The following is a 22,863-nucleotide window of genomic DNA, read 5'->3' on the forward strand; positions in this document are numbered from 1 at the left end:
ACCCTCCCTCTTCATAAAACTTGGTTGGCTATTGGCTGGTTTAAACTGAGGCGTGCGCAACGTGCCTTCTGATTGGACTGCGCAATGTGCCAGTCAAAGGAAGTAATGGAGGAACGGGAGGGGACCGGGCCTTAGGCGCTGGGGAGGGGGAGGGGGTGAAGTGTTGTTGAGTGCCGTAGTGTATAGATAGATAGATCGTGTAGCTCATAATAAACACCAATAGTCTCGGTTATCAGTGTATGTGTCTAATAAGCAGGCAGACATATTTGATTAAGTGTAATCAATAGGCTCGTTACTCTTGTGCTTTGGTGCATTCGTGAGTTTTTTTCCCCCTGCTTGTCTGGTGTGCATATGTGTGTGTTTGAGTGTGTGTGTTGACACCACAGTTGCAGTTTACGCCATGATCACGAACACCATGATCAATCAAAATGATATCATCAGATCAGATACCAAGTTTTCAGGACTAGGTTTATGAGTTTGAGCATGTTAAGCTTTTTTGTTTCGTTTTAGTTTTTTAATCTTCAAAAGTGCTCTCAGATGGACTATTTTTTACCATTGTGTGGTACACAGACTTTCAAAAGGGGGAGGGGTCCCTTGATCCATATGGTTGGTGGTCGTCCCCTAGCTGTATAGTTACAAAGATAACCCAACTAGTTGTTTACTTAAGTAGCGGTATGAACTAACAGATTGCGTAGCATGTTAGAAGCAAACGTGATGCGTAGAAGTAAAGCCAAATAACGCTTGCCAATCCTCTAGCTGTGTATTAACCCGTCTATATCTAGAGTTTGACGTTTGACTCGGCGTACACACTGCTGCTGCTGCTTCTACTGTTTCTGCGTTGGTTCACCTTCTCTTCAATCCACTACTTTACGCACCGAATTATGCGCGTGGTTAGTTCCCTACTTCTTATCTTTCTTATCTAAGTCTCCGGCGCTTTGGTGAATCTGATGAATCGCACTATCGCATAGATGCATGTATCTGGCTATATGTCACCCTAAAACAGACCGACCAAATCAACCAAACGCACCCTGTAACCCCACCCGATCTCAGCTCCAACTCTCACTGGCCGAGCCGCCCGTTCCAGGCGCGCTCACCGTTTTACGCGCGCTCGCCATTGGCTGATGGTGACGACAATCCCACACCCAACTCCCACCTCCTGAGGCAGGCATCAAGTTTAGGAGACCGGGGCAGCTCTAGTTTGTAAAAGGGGCTGTAGCTCAATGTGCAGCGGAGACTCCTAAGTCTTACTGGCTTTCTAGTTTTGTTTTTTGGGGGCTCAAAAGGAAGCTAGGAACTATAAACCCTTCGTTCACAATCCGAGATGGATATGAAGAAGAGAATTCATCTGGAGTTGCGAAACCGGACGCCGTCAGACGTAAGAGCCTCTTGTTTTGTGTGTATGATGAGAAAGAGAGAGAGAGAGAGAGTAGAGAGAGAGAGAGCGTGTGTGTGTGTATAAATATATATATTTCTATGTATGAGCGTAAGACTTTTCCAAACCAGGCTGTTTTTTAAGCGTAAAACCGTGCTTGGACAGTAACAGCACGCGCACGCTTCAAGTTTTGAATTGTTCGCCTTGAATGAAAAAGTTTTGTGCACACTTGGCTACACTGGGGTGCTCCAGCCAGTGCCTAATAAACAGCGTCCAGACCGGCGTGTTTACATGCGAGGCGCGAGTTTCGCAGCTTTTTCGTAACTTTCCTCGTTTTCTTTCCTCTCATTTCATTTCCTTTTGCGCGTGATGGTGGTGGTGCTACTCCAGTACATATATAAATATATATATATACATACATATAAAAGGGGACGTGTGCTTTTGACGCACGGTGCTCTTTTATGGTGCGTACCTGTATAGATAACTGTAGTTAACCTAGGTTAGCTAGCTAACAACAGTGATACAGTAATTATACAGCATTATACAGCAGCAGCTTGGGTATTAGCTAGCTATAAACAAGGGAAAGCATGCATGCTGTGCTGTATGCTTTTGCCGTGTTGTGTTGCACGAGCGTGTGTGCGCGAGAAGCCATATTTGTAACTTTCTACTAGCCCTGAACGAACGCGCCCTTTTTCCCTCTCCTTTGCATCCCCCTCTGGGTCTCTCCATCTCTTCTTTTCCTGTCTGTCTATCTTCTATCTGTCTCTTTTCTCCCTCACTCACCTTCTCACCTTACTCCCTTTCTTCTTCTAACCAGTACTGCACAATTTTTGAATTCGAATTCAATTAACTAGCTAGCTAGGATTCGTGTCCAATCATGCACCCACACACACGCTCGTGCGTCCTAGAGTAGCCTAACTTGTGTTGTGAGAATTTGCATTTGAATTTGATGGGGGGAACGACGACCCCATCAAAGTCAACACACGCCTTTTGGAAGGTGCAAAGCATTCGTGAGCATTAGTGAACGTATACTCCACCACACTTTCCTTTCCAAAACTGTTTTGTAGCAGATATGTAACGTGAACCAGCAGCAACCATGTTTCCAAACATCGTTGCTTTAACTAGATGGTGCGCCTCCAGTTTTTGGTGCGCGCACCCCCCCAGTTGTGTAAAAGGCGCCCAAACGCAATTAAAACTGCATTATCTCGACGACACAGCTTCTGAAGTACGTGGAAACAACTCTCAAACGGCCTTGACGTTCTTTTTCTTTGCTTTTTGGCTTTTTTTAAGGAAAGAAAAAGTGAAGGTGATGGTGGTGGTGGTAGTAGTATGAACCTGCATTGCTGCTGGGGTCGTGTTGTTTTTGTTGGCATTATTATTGTTAACTATGCATGCATATACGCATATTACGTAGCAGGTATACATATATGCATGCATACATACATATGCAATAAAACAATGATTAAAAAAAAGACATGGCATGTTGTATGTAGGTGGGTTACATGCAATTACGTTAAACTGCACAAACAATGTGTGATTGGTGATGATAAACATCATCTAAACGAGGCTGAAACAGATATAGACTAATACAGACTAAAGTAAACTACGATATGGCTGATTTTAAAGGGTTTCCAGTGGTTTTAAACTAGCTCTACGCAGCACTACGTACGTAATTCGTAGGAAAGCAGCGCTGCTCTAGTTCACAGATCTAGGACAAGCCGCCATTTTAACCAGTAACAAAGGCAAACACACGGCGTTTTATCGAGTCTCTTACCCGCTTTAAGGGTCGTTGAAAGCGGGTAGGGTTGATTAAGGGTTCCCTTAACTGTTAAGCATATTTGTAAAGACGTTTACACGTCTTAAAATGCGTTTGTCAGACGTGTAAACGCGGTGTAGCGCGTAACCTGCCCCTCCTACTCCTCAAGTCCACACGAGGCTGCAGTTGGCTTCTTGTTCGAATTTTTCCGTTCCACCTTAAATGGTCCAGCATTAGCATTAAGGCGCCTGGGGTGCCTCAATGCAAACGCTGGACCATTTAAGGTGGAACGAAAAAAATCCAACAAGAAGCCAACTGCAGCCCCAAACAAGAGATCGAATTCGCCTTTACAGCTTTCCTACAGTGTTTTTAAGCTCCCACGACGGTTTGTTGGTTTAAGAGACGTCTAATACACGCATACAAACTCGTATTTTACGTTTTAAAATCGTTTTTTGTTATCGACTTCTAACCTCCAGCTGCTGTAAACGAAGCGTCGCCGTTCGCTGCGGATTCAGCCATTTTGTTTCTGTCAGCGGGAAAAACAGCGGGAGATAAAAACGTGCAGCTTTTTCGGCTGTTTTCTCGTGTTTTTCATGATTTTAGACAGAATTGCGGCGAATTATCTCGATTATTTTTAGTCCACTTGGTTTTATATCAGAGTCATTTTGTTTAAGAAGGTCGTTGAGGTCTAAAAGCGTCTAAAATGTGAATTTGACATATGTACCTAAACACAGACTTGCCTGGTTATTGATCAGTGAAGCGGTTATCAGTTCAAATTTCTGACTGTTTTGAAAGAAAATTAGGTGTAAAACTTATAATAAAAAATAGCAGTAGCAAAAAAATAATTTCTACTTTTTGCATGTTTTCCAAATTAGAAAACTAAAAAAAAAAAGAAAAGTTATTATAATTTGTACATTTTCATAGAATAATAATAAAAGAAATACCAGAAGGAGCATAATAATAATAATAATAATAATAATAATAATAATAATAATAATAATAATAATAATAATAATAATTAATAATTTTTATGTATTATTTTGTAAAGTTGTTAGTGGTTTTTCTTTTTTTGAAAAACAACAAAAAATGAAATAAAAATATTGTTTTTAATTATATCACTACAAAAAATGGAAATGCATCTGTACTGGATTCACTAATTTTAACAGAAGGAGCTCCCCGGATTGGGAAAGAAAATCTACAAATTTTACTCGCTGCTAATGGTGCTGATACAAGAGCTACTGCGAACAAAGAGATATCAGAACTGCAAACTCAGCCTTTATTTGTTAATTCACTCATCATTAAACCAAATAAATATAGAGCTGGCAAGATAAAAGAGCACAACGGAATTCTCACTAAAATTACCAGATTCATCTGTTCTGAAAGGATTTATATTTAACATAGTATTGCAGAGTACATAAAAAATATGTTTGTTTATAAAATGGCTTATTTATATGTATTTATTTAAATGTACACAAACTTACTTGTATTTCCCCTTTGTCCCTTTATCATTGATAAAGTTGGTTTAAAAAATAATAAGACTGATTTCTGATTGCAAAATGCTTGTTTCTAAAATATATGCTTTCTGAACTGTATCCTGCTGGACAAATAAAAAAATATATATATTTGTAACGATTGTTACAAACCATTGCAACAGAGACTTTCAGATGCATCTGGATTATTTTTTTGTTTAACTTTTCATACATTTTTAATTGAATAAACCCATTGTATATTACAAATGTGTTTAAAATATTTTTATTAAGCATAATCTGATTATATCAGTTTTTGTTTTTTGTACATGCCCTGTTAATCATTTCTATACGTTTCGATTTCCAATTCACTTCATTGACTTTAAATGACCTTAAGTGAAAAAATGAAGACTTAGAGCATTTTCTGTCATTCAGTAAAGCAGCTCTGAGTCAGGAGTCAGGAGCTGGTAACAGAAGTAGTGTGGCTTGGTTTAAGCTTGCAACCTGAACCCAGTGCTTGTCCATGCAAAGCACCTCCTGATATACAGGAAGTTGCAGTGCTACGATACGGAGCTTAAAAACTGACCTATATGTGTTGAATCTTGACTTAATAAACTTGAAATATATATGAATGTGTAATGCATACAATTTAATATTAATTTATTTATTAATTATTTTATAAAATGGAATTTTGGCAATGCTTTTTGTGTTCTAAATTCTAAAACGAATGTTCTTGGGTACAAATACATTTAAAAGTAACTTTTACATTTTATCTAGATTATTTAAGATAAAAAAAAATACCACTTTGAGTGTTGAATGACTGTGTGTTTATTTGACAAGAATTAAGAGCAGATCACATTTTGTCATTTATGCACAAAACCATACAATTTCAAAGGGATCACATTTTTTAAAAACTTTATCCTGCTGGACAAATCTAACTTTAAATATAAATTATTTGTGTTATGATTAAATGTACAGACCATTGCAACAAAAAACTTTTAAGCAGGGGCTGGATTATTTTTGAACAAAAATTTAATATAGATATTTTTTAATTAATAAGTACGTTTTAAACTTGATAGGAAAAAAATTCTGTTGAAAAACAAATACACTTTAAAAATATATTGATTGAGTAAAAAAAATTAGGTCCATACATTTTAGATCACATCAATTCAGTCTAATGGATGTTTTACCTTTGGCCTAATTTCACGTTTCTGAGTTTTCAATCAAATATATTTTTTTTAATTATTATTTGAAATATATCAAGTTCATTCAAAAAGTTACATTTTATATTTTAATTCAAATATACAAAATTTAGACTGAATGCTTTGTCATTTTTAAACTTTGCAGAACGAGAGCCGCGCTCAAATTATCATGTTATTCCATTAATCGTTCTCTGAATCACTCTCTCATTCCTGTCTTTATTTCTCTTTTAGGTGAAAGAACTTGTACTTGATAACTGTCGGTCAAATGAAGGTAAAATCGAAGGCCTCACAGATGAGTTCGAGGAACTGGAATTTTTAAGCACAATCAACGTAGGCTTAACTTCAGTCGCCAACTTACCGAAGCTCAACAAACTTAAAAAGGTAGGGGTGTATTTTCGTTGTTATTGTATTTACTTAGTTTCTTATTTTATTTACACTATATTGCCAAAAGTGTTCACTCACCCATGGGACATTCCAGGATTTTGGTACATTTTTGGTCACTTCTAAAAATGTGATCTTCAATTTGATCATTTTTATTCATATATTTATTAAATACAGGTAATAGACTATCAAAGTTTGATTCGTCAAGCTCAGGTATCAAAGCAGTTTTTTAAATTAGATTATGCAATATATTTAGTAACTTACAGTAACAGGGTTGCAAATCTAGGCTAAGTTGTGGTTTACTGCAGGAACAGATGCTAACTAAAATTTAGCTATGTATACAAGATCAAGGACAAGCATGGTTATATAAGTATATAAAGTAAATTTTGACTCTACTCATTATTAGTCTTAAAATATGAGTAACAGGGTTGCGTTCACTGAGTGACACACACAACTTGGACAAACATATCTGGAAATAAAACTTGAAAATTGTTAGAGCACTTACTCTTGGTCTTGCCATGTGGGCAGAAAATGTCCTTGTGATGTCACTTCCTTTGTGCCAGTAGACAAATATTTTGAACTCTTTCTCTGCCAGGTAAAATTCCTTATGGTAACAGGGTTGAGCGCATGTTGTGGGACACAACTTAATAGCATAAAAACTGTAACATGCAAAACAATGTAGACCAAAGCAGTTGTTTTCATAAGTAAAGGAGATGCATATCAACAATATACAAGAGGAGGTAATTTATTTAGAGCTTATTTTAATTGTTAAATTTGCCAAAGGAGTTGGTCACCCAATGTGTGGGACAAGAGAAAACGGCCATTTTTTGAGGTGGTCCAAAGGTATTCAGTCTTTTGTATAATATCTAAGGAGCTTATTTTTCCACCATATTTTACAGTTTGTCTTATAACAAGAACATTGTTCACAAAAAATAGTCATTTAGATATTTTGGATATGTACATTTGAAATTTAGGTGGTGGGACAGGAAATCACCAAATCACCAAAATCCTGCAATGTCCCACATACAGATCATTTGAATTCTGGTGTTTTAATCAATTGGAAAAAAACCTCACTGGACCTCTTAACTGATTAATCATGCTTTTCCGTGTGTCAAGAACAGTATTGCCTTACTGCACTGTGCCAAGTGTAAAGTTTGGTAGAGGGGGGGTTATGATTATGGTATGGGGTTGTTTTTAAGGAGTTGGCCTCAATCCCTTAAATACAGTAAAAGTAATTCTTAATGCTTCAGTATTCCAAGACATTTTGGACAATTTTATGCTCCCAACTTTGTGGAAACATTTTGGGGACGACCCTTTCCTATTCCAACATGACTATAGACCTTGGTTTGTACACTGGTATAAAGACATGGACGAGCTTTGAGTTTGGTGTGGAAGAACTTGACTGGCCTGCACAGAGTGCTGCCCTCTACCTGATAGAACACTTTTGAATGGATGAATGATAGCAAAGAATATGAGCCAGGTCATCTCGTTCAACATCAGTGTCTGACCTCACAAACGGTCTTCTGGAAGAATGATCAAAAATTCCCATAAACACACTCCTAAACCTTGTGGAAAGCCTTCCCAGAAGAGTTGAAGCTGTTGACCCACCCTTAACAGCTATATCATATTTATCTCTTTGCATCAAGAATAAAAAGTTGATCAAGTTCATGTGTGCGAAAGCAGGCGAGTGAAAACCTTTGGCGATATAGTGTCTGATTTATTTATTGATTTAGTGATTTATTGATTTGTTTCATGATTATTAAACATTTTACATTCCAATGTTATAACCTTCTCAGGAAGTGTGTCTAACTAGAGATAAAATATGGACAATACTTGCAATACTTACAACACTGTTTATTTCAAACTAACACAGGACCAACAGGACTATCTCCTAAAAGTAATTTTAGTTTAGCTATTAGTATTTTTTAAGTCCATGGCTTAAACATAATATTGTGACCTCTATCTTCATTTCAATATATTTTAATAAAAAGTACAGAAATAGTGTCTGATAAAGATGTAAGGAAGAGTTTTGTTTTACGAAAGTTTGTGAAGCATCATGTGAAATAATAAAATAGCTTTTTGCAATAATTTCTTGGACAATAAATCGTCCAATCAATGATTATGGGAACAGGTCTATTCATGTTATATTGGAAATATTGATAACATTTACAATAAGTGTACATTTCCTCAGCAGAACCCAACAACATATTAATTGACTCTAGTAAAGACGATCATTACACTAATTTAAAACAAATATAATAGTGATGTTTAAAATGAATAAATAGTGTCAATAAGTTGAGGCATTATTTAACCATTTAACAATATATCAATGTTTTTCTCAGACATCTGTTTTTGTAGCTGCATTATACATTTGCTAATTTCTGTATTTATTAACAATTTTATTCATTTATTTGTACACCAGTTGGAGCTCAGTGATAACAGAATCTCAGGTGGTTTGGAGGTCCTGGCAGAGAAATGTCCCAACCTTACCCATCTCAACCTCAGCGGCAACAAAATCAAAGACCTCAGCACCATCGAACCACTGGTGAGTTTTCTGGATATATTATTTAGTTTTGCAATACTCAGTTGGTTAGAGTTTTTTTTTTTTTTTTTTTTTTTTTTTTTTATCGTTTTATTTGTAAAAGGCCTTAATGTCTTAAATCTGATCAAATAATCTTATGGCCTTAAATATTAATCTGTCAGTAAATACAGAAATCTCAAGCCTACTGTAAAGTCTGTAGACTAAATACTGGTTTTGAGCTTTTGACATTTAATCTTTGCAAAAATTGTCATAATTATTTTCCCTGATTGGAATTCAGAAGTCTTAAAATGCCTTGAATTTAATAATAGTTTGGCATGCGCTATGATATCCAAATGATATCGGTATCTTCCGAATTAATTAATTAATTTATTTTAAGTCATCTGTTGGTCGATTTGGCCAATGTTTTTAACCAATACTTGCTGGCATATTTATAGTGTCAGTCGGAAAATGACAAAGTGACACTGAATGCACTATTACAGTTGGTTGACGATGGCCGTGCTACATTCCATTATTTAAAATAAAATAAAATAAAAAATAAAATAAAAATAAATAAATAAAAGCTTGTATCATTTGGTTTTAGTTTCAGTAGATGTATAGTTTTATACTTTTAACTTGTTAATTTAAAAAAGATGGTTTTAAACTGTGACTAGTCTATGTAAGGATCAGTTAGCTAAATATATGTGTATATATTATGCATGGTTTCTAAAGTTACACCAGTGTGTCTAGTATCTTTGTAATAATATATAAATTTATTATGTATAAATGTGTATCAGCATTGGCAGATTGCTGATACACGTGTCTTATCGCCATCTGCCCAGAATTCACACATCGGTGCATCCCTAGTAATAACAATGATGGTATTAATTAGATTTATTGTGATATTACATTACATTCCAATACATTACATTACAAAATATTACTTTTAGCGAATACTTTTATCCAAAGTAATTTACTGATTAGCAATAGAGGACATAGAATTTCAAAGCAAAAACAGGAGGCTGAATGGGAATAGTGGGATAGAGGAGGAAATGAGGTTAGAAGTAGTTAGTGTGTTAGAGGTGTTAGGAGAGTTAAGTGCTGTTTGAAGAGCTCTGTCTTCAGGAGTTTCTTAAAGGTAGCGAGGGATGATTCTGCTCTGATAGTAGAAGGTAGATATATTGAATTGTTATTCTTGTACTTTGATGCATATTATATCGCCGAATTCTTGCGAGTACTCACCACCTCTAGGCTGCTTGCTTTAGGTTCTGATTGGTCGGTTTTTGAGATTTCTCTGTATGACACCACCCAGTCTTGGTGGGTTGTGATTTAGCAGGAAAATGACTTGGTTGTGCTTTTACTTGGTGGCATCCTATTAATAGCTGTATAAAATGTTCCAATAAATAATTCACACAGAGTGATATAGTAATATAGTGCACAGTACAGGGCTGTGAAATCTGTTTAAAATATCTGTATTGCAGTAAACAGCTCTGGAAAAAAATTAAAGACCATTTCAGTTTCTGAATCAATTTTTCTTATTGTGCTATTTATAGGTAAATGTTTGAGTAAAATGAACATTATTGTTTTATTCTTTAAACCATAGACAATATTTCTCATATAGTCATATGTCATATAGTCATATAGTCATATAGAGCATTTATTTGCAGAAAATGAGAAATGGCTGAAATAAAAATAAAGATGCAGAGCTTTTAGACCTTAAATAATGCAAAGAAAACAAGTTCAGAAATCAATATTTGGTGGAATAACTCTCTGATTTTTAATCACAGTTTCCATGCATCTTGGCATCATGTTCTCCTCCACCAGTCTTACACACTGCTTTTGGATAACTTTATGCTGCTTTACTCCTGGTGCAAAAAATCATGCAGTCCAGTTTGTTGGATTAATGGCTTGTGATCATCCATCTTCCTCTTGATTATATTCCAGAGGTTTTCAATTTGGTAAAATCAAAGAAAATCATAATTTTTAAGTGGTCTCTATCTAGCATTTAATATATTTCAGAAAGAAATATATTTGATCATATTGCAATCTTTGTTTTCTCAATATCTTTTTTCAATAGTGAAGTCTCTGGTAGAGTTGAAGTATATTTTATAAACTGTTCAGTGTAATGATTGTATACAATTTAGGACTAATACAAATGTACTTTAAGGAGTTAATCCTTATTTCACTATTTATAATGGTCACACGTTTTTGTTTCCACAGAAAAAATTGGAAAGCCTGAAAAGTTTAGACCTGTTTAACTGCGAGGTGACAAACCTGAACGACTACAGAGAAAACGTCTTTAAGCTGCTGCCTCAGTTGACGTATCTTGATGGCTATGACAAAGAGGATAAAGAGGCACCTGACTCTGATGCAGAGGCCTATGTGGAGGGCCTGGATGATGATGAGGACGATGATGATGGTAAGAGTTTTAACACTTATTACTCTCTACATATTATTACTCTTTACATATATGTGATGTAAAAAAGGAATGGGTCACTGTTTTAGTTTTCTGACCGTTTAAAGCTAAATAAAAATATATATTTTGTATATATATATATATATATATATATATATATATATATATATATATATATATATATATATATATATATATATTTTTTTTTTTTATTATTATATATTTTTTGTATGTTATTATTTTTCCGTTTAGTATAATGAAGAATAAAACCTTTTTTATTGTAACTACAAAATGTATTTTTGTTACAAAGAAAAATAGAACAATTTCAAAATTGTGTGAAAATACTTTAAACAGGGTTTCTTTGGACATGAACATTTTGGAAAATCATGGAATTTGAAAATCACAATTTCCAGGCCTGGATAAATTTATTTTGAGCTAACAAATACATAATCTCTGAGTTAATTCAGTAATTTAGCCATACGCAAGTTCCAGGATCTTAGATTGTGTGTCAACATTATCAGATTCGTTTTAGACATATTATATTAAATTCTGATTATAGTTTTAGTTGATGTTTGGTTTTATTGTCTATGTCTGAACTGATGTTTTAAAAATCGTATGGTGATGAAAATTTGCCTTAAAGGCATGGAAAAGTTGTGAAAAAATCATGGAAATATATTGTTTATATGTTTAAAAAAATGTAAAATCCCACTATTTCTATACTTTACTTTAAAGGGTGGGACAAAATATTAGTATTGGAAAATATATCGTATTGTTTTAATTTTGTGATGCATAATTGCTACGATTTTTCTTTTAATACATTTAGCTTAAACAGTTGCTAGGTGACAGCTCAGCAGCTCGCTGCTTCCGGTTGCTTAGACTCGAAGAGAGGGGCGGAGCTATGTTTGCCTTGTGATTGGTCACAGTTCTGCTGACGTCAGTATTAGACCCGCCCACTCTACAACCAGAGCAGAAGTTTATTGCTGTACGAATCCATTAGTCATCGCCGGGTCTCTGATTGCCGTCTCTCCAAATGTTCGCTAAAAACAAAATGAAATCCCATTTCTTCTACACTATAATAAATAAGGATGGGACAAAATATCAATATTTCAATATATCCTATTGTTTTAACTTGTGATACTTTTTGCTACGATTTTTCATTTAGCACATTTATCTTGGTTGCTAAGAACATGGTTGCTAAGCAACAGCTCACCATCTTTGATGGTTCCGGTTGCTCAGACTCGAAGAGAGAGCTAAGCTATGTTAGCCTTGTGATTGGTCAAGTTTTTGCTGATGTCAGCCTGACCTACTTTTAGACCCGCCCACTCTACTCAGACACTCAGACAGTCTCTTTAAATGATAATTTTCCTAACCTTGAGGAATATCTGTGTCTGCCCACAGAAGTAGAAGAGGAGGAGTATGATGAAGATGCAGCTCCAGGAGATGAAGATGAAGAAGAAGGTGAAGACGAGGATGAGGAGGAAGGAGAAGAGGAAGAGGAGGATGATGTCAGTGGAGAGGTAAATGCTGAATAATGTGTACAGCACATCAGAAATTCTGTATCAGTGCTGAATGCTTAGTGTATACAATCATTGTAATCGATGACTTATCGCACCTTAATTAAAATGATCATTTTAATTCTAGAAAAAGAAAAGCTGTGATGTTGATTGTTGTTTGAATCTGCTTGAATTTATCTGTAGGGCCTAAACGCTGACACAGTATTTTATTTCGGTTTACTTTGGCTTTTTAATGTTGACTTTTTAAGCTTGAAGTATTTATTGGCTTAATTTATGTATTCATGCAATGTTGACAGTACTTTTTTTGTAGGTAAATAAATTTGCTGTTGGAAAAGTATATATTATTAACTATATAATTAAAGTATATTTAAAATGGCGAAAATGTTTAATAGCTCAATTTAAATCTTCTCTACCTTGTGTTTGACCTTTGGCCTAAATTCGTATTTGTGCATTTAGAATAAATAAAATAATAATACATTTTCTTTTTTAATCATTAAAATCTATAATCAGATTTATTTATTTATTTATTTATTTATTTATTTTTACATTTTTAACATTTTTAAAACTTTAAAAACTTAAAAAATTGGAAAAGTTATATCGATATACCGGTAATAAAAAAAAAACTTTTATGGATTTTTTTTTTTTTTTAATTCGAAACATTTTCTGGATCTGAAATTCTTTTTTATTTCTTTTTTTTTTTTGAGCCTTTATGGATTTATGTGAACATTTATAGATTTATTTTCTTTAAGCTGAAAACTGCAAAAAAAAAAATAAATACAAAATATATATATATATATACATTTTAACACAAAGTTTTGTTACAACTTAAATTTTCGAATTGTTCCAGTAAATATTTTATGTTTATTCAAATGTAAGGTAAATTTAATTCAAATACACAACATGCGGAATCAATACTGGCCAGCTTTTAAGCTCCATACCATCCAGTTAATTTTATCTAACACAATTTTTTTTATTTATTTCACAGGAAGAGGAAGAAGAAGACTTAAACGATGGAGAAGTTGATGATGAAGATGACTTTGGTAAGCATGAGCTGTTTATGCAAAGCCAGTTTTAGTTTAGCTGAGTCTGTGAGGATTGCTGCTGTAAAGCATCAGCGTTTTATAGCCTGGGGATTTTCAGTGCTTCATTTTCGTAACTTAAAAAAATATTTGACATCCGTCCAACATTTTTACCATAGTTTTATATGGTTGTGTGTTTGTTTGTGTGTACAGTGAGGTTCATAAATATTTGACAGTGTCAAATTTCAGCTTTAATTTAAGACTTCAAAAAGCGTATACTCTACCAGTCAAAAATTTGGACACATCTTCTCATTCAATGAGAAGTGATCAAAACTATGAAGGAACACACATATGGAATCATGTAGTAACTTAAAATACTCTGTGAAGAAGCTTTTAGGTGCTCTTATCTGGGGAGCTGTTAACTACAACAGAGGAAACTCTTGCTCTTCCTTTCCTGGGGAAGTCCTGATGAGTGCCAGTTTCATCATAATATTTTGGATGGTCTTTGCGGTGACCCATTTGTTTAATATTATGTTGGACCACCATTTACATATATTACATATAACAGCTTCTACTCTTCTAGGAAGGCTTTCCACAAGATTTAGGAGTGTGTTTATGGGAATTCCTTTCCTGGGGCGGTCCTGATGAGTGCCAGTTTCATCATAAAGTTTTTGATAGTCTTTGTGATGACTGCACTTGAGGATACTTTCAAATTTCTTACATTTTTTTGGGTTGACTGACCTTCAGTCATTCTTAAAGTCATTTTTATTTTTTTATTTATTTAGTTGAGCAGTTCTTGCCATAATATGAATTAGAACATTACTCAACACAACTGGTGCTCTATGGATGACATCAGTATTCGTTTACAATGTAGGAAAAAATGTAATAAATAAAACATTGAATGAGTAGATGTGTCTGAATTTTGGTACTGGTACTGTAGCTTAGTAGTATGGTGTTGGTGTGTTGTGTGCAATTGAAACGCAGCCCATGTCTCCATAGTAGGCACAGGTCTTGTATAAGCAGTGCCAATATTACACGTTATAGCACGAACTTCAAGTTATATTATTTAGGGCTGTCCCTAACGATTATTTTTTAAACGATTATTCTAACGATTATTTTTTCGATTAGTCGACTAATCTATTTATTGAGAAACATATTTAAATAATTATTATTTTACGTTTTAAAGCAAACGATAAATTACTATATTTATATATAATAACAACAACAACAACAACACAAGCCTACTAAACCAAACCCCACACTTATAAATCACTTACATGTACAACACGTTGTTTAGATCTATAACGCTAAAAATGGATAAGCTCCCATACATCACAACCGTGTGTTGCACTGTTTTCTGTGACCGCTAGATTTTGTGACCACTGGCAAGTAGTTCTCAGCAGACCGTGAGCACTGGCCGATTCGAACGTGTTCGTTTCTAATGTTTACCCCGACTGGCCAAAACGGTTAAGTTTAGGGCTGAGGGTAAGGTGTAGGTATAGAATGCTTCCGTTTTGCCAATGAACGCTCATAACCGTGAGCACTGGTCACAAAATTCCGACGGTGACAGAAAACGGTGTAACACCATAGCTAGCGCTAGCTAAAATAACTTAAGGCAGCTAGCTTAGCTAAACACCTGAACTTATGAATAATGCTACTGTTTCTGGAAACTGCGAAATGCCATGCACAAATATAAACCAAAAATTTATAATTTCTGCCTGTGGCAGGTTTAAAACCTTTGGTAGACAGTCTTAAGTCTTTTTAAGGACACCCGCGGAGACCCTGATGTAAACGGTAACTTACTGTGTGACCCTGTGGACATAGTGCTCATGGATGTTTGCGCTTCAAGTGCTCCTTTTGCACATATGGCAGAGGACCACATTGTTGCCCTTTTGCGTGAAATGCTCCCAAACTTTAGATGCCCGCTGGCGTTTTTTTGTAGCTGGAGATTGCTCTCCGGAGTCCAAGCTCTCTAGAGCTTAGATTCTCTGCCCGAACCCGACATGACCCGAGGCCCGCCCGTAAATCCGACCCGGGCTCCAGAAAATAGTCCGAGATGTAGGCGTCTGTTTTTTAATTATATTTTTATTTAAAAAAAAGCGAAAATAACGAAAACTGAAAGTGAAACTAAACTAATTTATTTATAAGCGCTGTTTTCACTACCGCAGTTCTACAGAGGGGGTGTTGTGCCGATTCTGTCCGCGAAGCGGGAGTCGGATTCAGCAGGGAGTCGGATTCGGCACAAACGCGGCGGCACCTCGCGGTCCGCGGTGTCAGTTTTAAGCTCTCGCGCTAGCCGCAAAATACGACAGAAAACACTGAGGGAGCTGCAGAATTATGAATGGGACTAGAATATGAGCACGAGGAGATCAAAGAGAACCTTCACCTGTGAGTAGCTCTCACCAGAACACGCAAATCTCTCTCTCTCTCTCTCTCTCTCTCTCTCTCTCTCTCGCACGTGAACTCCTCCGCGTTTGACTTGCAGAACTGTGTTTAGCTGTTCTTAAAAATCATTTTAATTAAATAATAGTTGTATGCCTCTATGTTACAGTGTAATTTAACATAATTCTGATCATATTTCGCTCATTAAAACAGCCCGAAAACAGCCAGTCTGATTTTTTGGGACCGATCTAACCTCTAATGCTCTCCCCAGGCGCCGCCATGTTTACGACGCGCCGACGCACGTTATGCAAATCGATGTATTTTCGTAATCGATGACGTCGATTATGTCGACGCGTCGCCCCAGCCCTAATATTATTGCAATTATACCACAGTTCCATTATTATCACTGTTTATTGAAAGATTTAAAGAGTTAAAGAGGACGAGAAAATATGATCTGTTTATTTATAAACATTCTGAGTGAAAATACAGTAGTTCCATTGCTGCTCTGTTTGTAGCTGCGCTGTTTGGCTTGTAAGCGCTGCATCGTTGCTAGGTTACCTGTATATGGTGGAGTAATACATGGAGAGCTCTGGTTATAGTGCATTACCGGCTGATAATGGCACTTATAGAACGCCTCTGAGCCAATCATATTGCAGGGTCGAAACTAACTGTGGGATAATATAGGTTAATGTTATAGGTTGGCTGCTATGATTGGTATTTGTCAATGTATGTAAAAGTAATAAAATATCTAAGTCTCATAATTGTGTATTTTTTTTGTTTGTTTGTTTCTCCAGAAGAGGAGCGAGGTCAGAAGAGGAAAAGGGAGTTGGACGAGGAAGGCGAGGAGGATGAAGACTGAACATGCACTCTCGGGTCCCCATTCGTGATCTGACTGTTTTAACCCTCTATTTCTATGTCCTAATGTTGTTTTGCGGTGGTATGGGGGGAGGTATGCAAGTGGTAGGGGTGGGGTAGTAAGCGGACAAGGACACAGTTTAAAAATGCTTTATTTTTATTTTTTTGATGTTTTGTTTTTCATTTGTTTTTGATTTGTATTGAGTTGTTTTTTGGATTTATTTTATTTTAATTTTATTTGTTAGGATTGTTCCCCTCCCCTTTCGTTTTCTCCCAAAACCTCTACAGATGGCTGGCAACACAGTAGTGGAAATTTTCCTATTGTCACACACAGAAAAATGAGTTTGCTCTTTTTATTTTATTTTATTTTATTTTTTCTTCCTTCTTTAATTTAATTTTATTTGTATTTTTCTCTTTACTGTTGATGCCTAAATGCTCCTACAGATTGCTGGGTATGACTTATGTATTTAAAAGACAAAAAAATACCAAAAACCTTTTAAAACAGCATGTCTGGCTCTATTTTAAAGTTGACTACTGGATTTCAAGAGCGAGCGTTTCTTTTCGTACCCACTTAATTTTTTCTTTTGATCGCATTTTATTTTTTCTATCACACCTTTTATTTGTGTACACTGCGTCTATCTTTTAGTGTCGTCATCTTTTTCATCGTGTGACGTGCTGTTTAGGCATGGAGGAGGCATCCGGAAAATCTGCTTGAACGTGCACAGTACAACCTCTCAATGTGATTTATTGATTTCTATTTTTATTTTTATTTTTATTTGAATGTTTAGAGCCGAATGTCTGCCCTTGTCAAACGAACCCCCTTAAACCCCTTCTCCTCCTCGCGTGGGTAGTTCAGAGGTTTTCGTGTTCTTTGTAAATAATGACCAAATATATTTTTTTCTATTCCCTTTGATAATGGCAGACATTTTCACAATTAATCTCAGTTGTAACCATTAACTGTAATAAAACGAATGAAAACACATGCAGCTGTAACAATAATTGTGGGAATCGAGGGTGAGTGGAGGGGAGAAAAAAGGAATGTACTGATTTCATGATCACAAGGTTTGGTTTATCCATAAAGCTCATTTAGATACCACATTATATGTATACATACATGCAGCTCTGGGGAAAAAAATAAGAGACCACTTATAAATTATGAGTTTCTTTGATTTTACCAAATTGAAAACTTCTGGAATATAATTAAGAGGAAGATGGATGATCACAACCCATCAAATCAAGCTGAACTGCTTGAATTTTTGCACCAGGAGGAAAGGCATAAAGTTATCCAAAAGCAGTGTGTAAGACTGGTGGAGGAGAACATGATGCCAAGATGCATGAAACCTGTGATTAAAAACCAGGGATATTTCACCAAATATTGATTTCTGAACTCTTAAAACTTTATGAATATGAACATGTTTTCTTTGCATTATTTGAGGTCTGAAAGCTCTGCATCTCTTTTTTTGGTTATTTCAGCCATTTCTCATTTTCTGCAAATAAATGCTCTAAATGACAATATTTATATTTGGAATTTGGGAGCAAAATTGTCCGTAGAATAAAACAAAAAAAAAAATCATTTTACTCAAACATATACCTTTAAATAGCAAAATCAGAGAAACTGTTTCAGAAACAGAAGTGATCTCTTATTTTTTTCCAGAGCTGTATATACAGTTTATACTGTATACATTATATACACTATATTGACACTCGTTTGTATTCACTTGTTTAATATGATGTTGGACCACCATTTACAGATCTAACAGCTTCAGCTACTCTTCTAAGAAGGCTTTCCACAAGGTTTAGGAGTGTGATTTTAGGGGGGATTTTGGATTTTGAGGTCAGACACTGATGTTGGATGAGAAGAAGGTCTGGCGCACAGTCTAATGTCATTCATCCCAAAGGTGTTCTATCAGGTTGAGGCCAGGACACACCAAACTCGCCTAACCATGTCTTTATTGACCTTGCTTTTTTTGTGCCCTGGTGTGTAGTCACGGTGATTTGTCTCTTGGTTTGCTGAAGCATTAAGAGTTCCTTTCACTGGAACTAAGCGGATAAGCCCAACACTTAAAAGAACATCATTATCAGCATCATTATCCCCCCTCAACCAAACTTTATACTAGGAACAACACAGTCAGAAAAGTACTGTTTTGCTGGCAACCACCAAACCCAGACTCGTTTATCAGGTTGCCAGACAGAGAAGCGTGAATCCTCATTTCAGTCCAGTGGTGATGTACTATACACCACTGAATCCAACACAGAGCAGAGCACAGAGTCGCTGTCGTTCCCAGTCTCTTCCACTGTGTTATAATATCACTGACAGTTGGCTGTGGAATATTTAGTAGTGAGTAATATTGAAATTTCAAGACTGAGCTTGTTGTTGCACAGATGCTGCATCCTATCACGAAAGCAGTTTGCATGCCTATCTACCCTTGTAAAGAAAAGTGTAGTTAACATGGAAATGTGCATACTTTTAGCATTAAAATTAATACGTACTTAAAAGCATACTAAATGTACTATTTTGAAACCACTTATGGCATTTTAAGTATATTTTAACTGTAATTAAGCTATATTTAAATACAACCCAAAAGCATTAGGTTATGCTTTTGAGTTCTTTTTCTATATTTTCTGCAATCTTACTTGTGTACTTATGTGTTTATTTAACATAATTTTGAATACACTTAAAGTATATTGTAATTGTACTATTTTGCATGTTGATGCACATATTATGTACACCTTAATCACACTGAAAAAAACTACACTAAAGTGCATTTTAATCAATTTTATGAGCACAACATAAAATGTAATGCATATTGCTTAAAAATACATTTTATAAAAATGCAGAGAAAGTATATTGAATAGAAAATGTACTTTTAGTATTCTTTACCTAACTGAACATACCTTTGAACATACTCTTATGTATACTTCTTTTTCACAAGGGTAGCTGCTTGATTTAATTAGAACCTGAATTTACTTTGGCAATATAGTGTATATTTATATATTTTAGTGACTGATGAGTATTTTTTTATAGTTTTAATCACAAATCAGACAGTCTTGTTGTGATTGTAAGCTCAGGCAAAGGAAATTAGCTTGTATTTTTTGTGACTTTTTTTCTTTTATATTTTTTTTTTGTCTGGATATTTTTGTAAATATTCAGAAATCGTATCAGAATCCGTCATTTTAAGCGAAGGTGTTCTGAGCTGTATTTGGTGGTTCGAAATTCTCCTTTTTCTTTTTTAAATTAAAATGAAAAGATTTTAGACGTGACTGAGAAATGAAGTCAGCGTTCTTGTTGGAAGAAACCAGCAGGTTGTTTTGAGGTGCCTTTGAGACTTTACGAGAATGATTTAATGCTACACACACACACACAGGTATACTGTCTTAGGACACATTTGAGGTCGTATGACAAAAAGCCCACAATGTGGGGACACCCCTTTCTGAATGAGCTAGAGACAAGCTGACAACACATTTCTGCTCTGAAATGCTTCAATAACACAAAAATCAATCGATATTTTTAAACCAAGCATATTTTGTCCAATGTGACATAATACCCCACATTTGCGGACAAGTATTTTTTAGGATGCATTTGGGGGCCTATTCCAAACACATACACAATCTCTGCTAAAAGTCACTTTTGAATACTTTTACTAAACTTTGGGGACATATGAAGAAAAGTTCTCCTGTGCACATAATTAAATATAATTTCCAGTTATATTTCCGCAATAATGCTTTTTTATATTATCAAAATCATCTGTTCTTTGGAGTATGTTCAGTACAGCAGAAGGTCTAATGTTTTATACGTTTTTTTGGATATTAAAGCTACACACACACAGAGGTAGAGTCATTTCAGGACTTTTTAAGTGTATCACGTGAAACAGGTTGCACGTAATTACACTGCTTTTCCACCAAGTGTGACCCTCTGTCGTCTCTGTTATTAAACCGTGTGAAATGTGAGGACCGTATCGTGTATCATGTATCGTGCAAGAAAGGTGATGGTAAAATGAGGTCAATATAATGTTAAAGGTGCAACTTTACATTATGGGGACCACATGAATTAGCAGTACTTACCAACAAAATACTTTAAACTAACATCTCAGTTAATTATTATCATTATTATTCAAAACCTTTTTAAGCATTAAAATGTAGTAATGTTTAATATTGTCTTCACTTCACTAAACCCTTTCACTCTGCAGTAAAATAAGTTGTTTTAAAGGTTTTAAAAACTTGTAAGGGCTTTTGTGACTCTCCTACAAGACACACTTTACTTTACTTAATATTTTTAGATCAGTAATCCCCAAATTTTGCATATTTGACAATAAAATATAAACTATACAACTGTAACAAAAAACGAAAGGTTTGAAGGACATGATTAGTATTCACTAAAATATTGATTTTAAAATTAATTTTAGGAAAGCACCAACTTTTATGATTTTTCTTAATTATATTTTAACAGTTGCAGATTTGCTTCAATATTTTTTTTATTTTATTAAAATAAAATAGTATTAAAGTTAAAAATTTGGGATTTTCAAGAATGTTTCTTATTAAATTAAATTAAACAGTTTTATATAATGCAGCTATTGGGGAATTTAAAGTAATTTAATTAAATTTGACTTCTAGCAAAACATGCAAAAATGGAGGACAATAATAAAGTCAATTAATTTGTGAACACAGAAAATCCATTCAAATCTAAAAAATGTAATATTAGCAAGTTAAATCATTTTTAATCTAGTTTAAAATCTGACATTTCTCTTTATTTTTTATTAGAATATTTAACTTTTTTGTAGCCTGTTTTTTTTTTTTTTGCTGTAAACAAAAAGCAAATTTATTATACTGAAAGAAGCCAGATATATACATTTTAGCTTGCATTATTTTTCAATTAAAACAATTTTTTTTGCATGAGCCCTTATGAAAGGGACTGAAAATGGTAAGTACAGAGCTGGTGAGGTCTCTTTATCTTTCTGCAAGAGTGATTTTGTGCAAAGAACTTGTAAAGCCCATGAACCTAACGTACTCATGTAAAAAGTGGATTAATATTCCCCCTTTTAATCCATCTATCCACAGTCTTGAAAATGGTACATGCAGTAAATACAATTTAATTTTATTTTTGCACTTTGATTATTGCAAGTTTTTTGCATATATAACGGCAGCCTGAACTAAGTAAAACCAACAGCTTGAAGCCTAGTTTGAGACTAAACTGTAGAGCGAGTGGTAAGTCTTAATCTAGGTATAGAAAAGTGGGTTTATTATATTAAATAACTATCAAGGGATCATAAACAGCACTAGAATAGTGTAAACATACCAAAAAAATCACTTATACTGGATCACAAAGTGATTCCAAAGCAATTCCAGTATATTTAAAACTACAATACCATACAAATTAAATAAAATACCCTAATTTCAACGTACAGATGCATCTAAAATACCCATTCATTTTACTCTCCCTTGTACTTTTCTGATCTGATGGCGGGAAATATGTGGAACATAAAGAAATAATCAACCTTTTACCCATGATTCAGCCTGTGTATTATGTGCCGTAGAAAACCTGTTTTATAATCTACTGTCAGGATGTTGGGGACAGTCGCCAGTGCACCATTATTCCCATTACCTGTTTCTACGTCTGATTGGCTAAACAAACTTGGAAAAAGATTATCAGAACCTTGTTTTGCTGTGGTGGTCAAAACAAACAAACAAACAAACAAGAGGAAAACAAAGCAGTACTGCTACAAAACTTCATATACTGACGACATTGGAAGTGCTTTTCCAAAATGGAGCAAATTATTATGTCTGAAGGGGACGATGTGCAATTTTTCCCATTGACAAGTATGTACTGTTTACACTGTAAATCAATATAATGCATAAAGCTAACTATTTTACTGATGTAACTTTATCATCTGAATCAAGTAGATCAGTGGTTTTCTATTCTGGTCCTAAAATAGCACAGCCTAATTTGTTGAGAGTTTTTAGTTTTCTTAAACACACTCAGTTTGT

The 22,863-nt window shown here is 34.8% G+C and overlaps 1 protein-coding gene across 1 annotated transcript; it reads left to right on the forward strand.

The window, feature by feature from the left end:
* Nucleotides 1-932: 932 nt before the first annotated feature.
* On the forward strand, nucleotides 933-17,863 carry anp32a (acidic (leucine-rich) nuclear phosphoprotein 32 family, member A). The gene is made up of 7 exons (XM_022667069.2): nucleotides 933-1,375; nucleotides 6,028-6,177; nucleotides 8,600-8,722; nucleotides 10,916-11,114; nucleotides 12,510-12,628; nucleotides 13,611-13,665; nucleotides 16,821-17,863. Exons 1-7 carry the CDS (start codon nucleotides 1,322-1,324, stop codon nucleotides 16,883-16,885), a joined length of 765 nt encoding a protein of 254 aa, XP_022522790.2. The 5' UTR covers nucleotides 933-1,321; the 3' UTR covers nucleotides 16,886-17,863.
* The last annotated feature ends 5,000 nt before the right edge of the window (nucleotides 17,864-22,863 follow it).

The sequence above is a fragment of the Astyanax mexicanus genome, chromosome 23, assembly GCF_023375975.1.
Source record: "Astyanax mexicanus isolate ESR-SI-001 chromosome 23, AstMex3_surface, whole genome shotgun sequence".
Taxonomy (NCBI): domain Eukaryota; kingdom Metazoa; phylum Chordata; class Actinopteri; order Characiformes; family Acestrorhamphidae; genus Astyanax; species Astyanax mexicanus.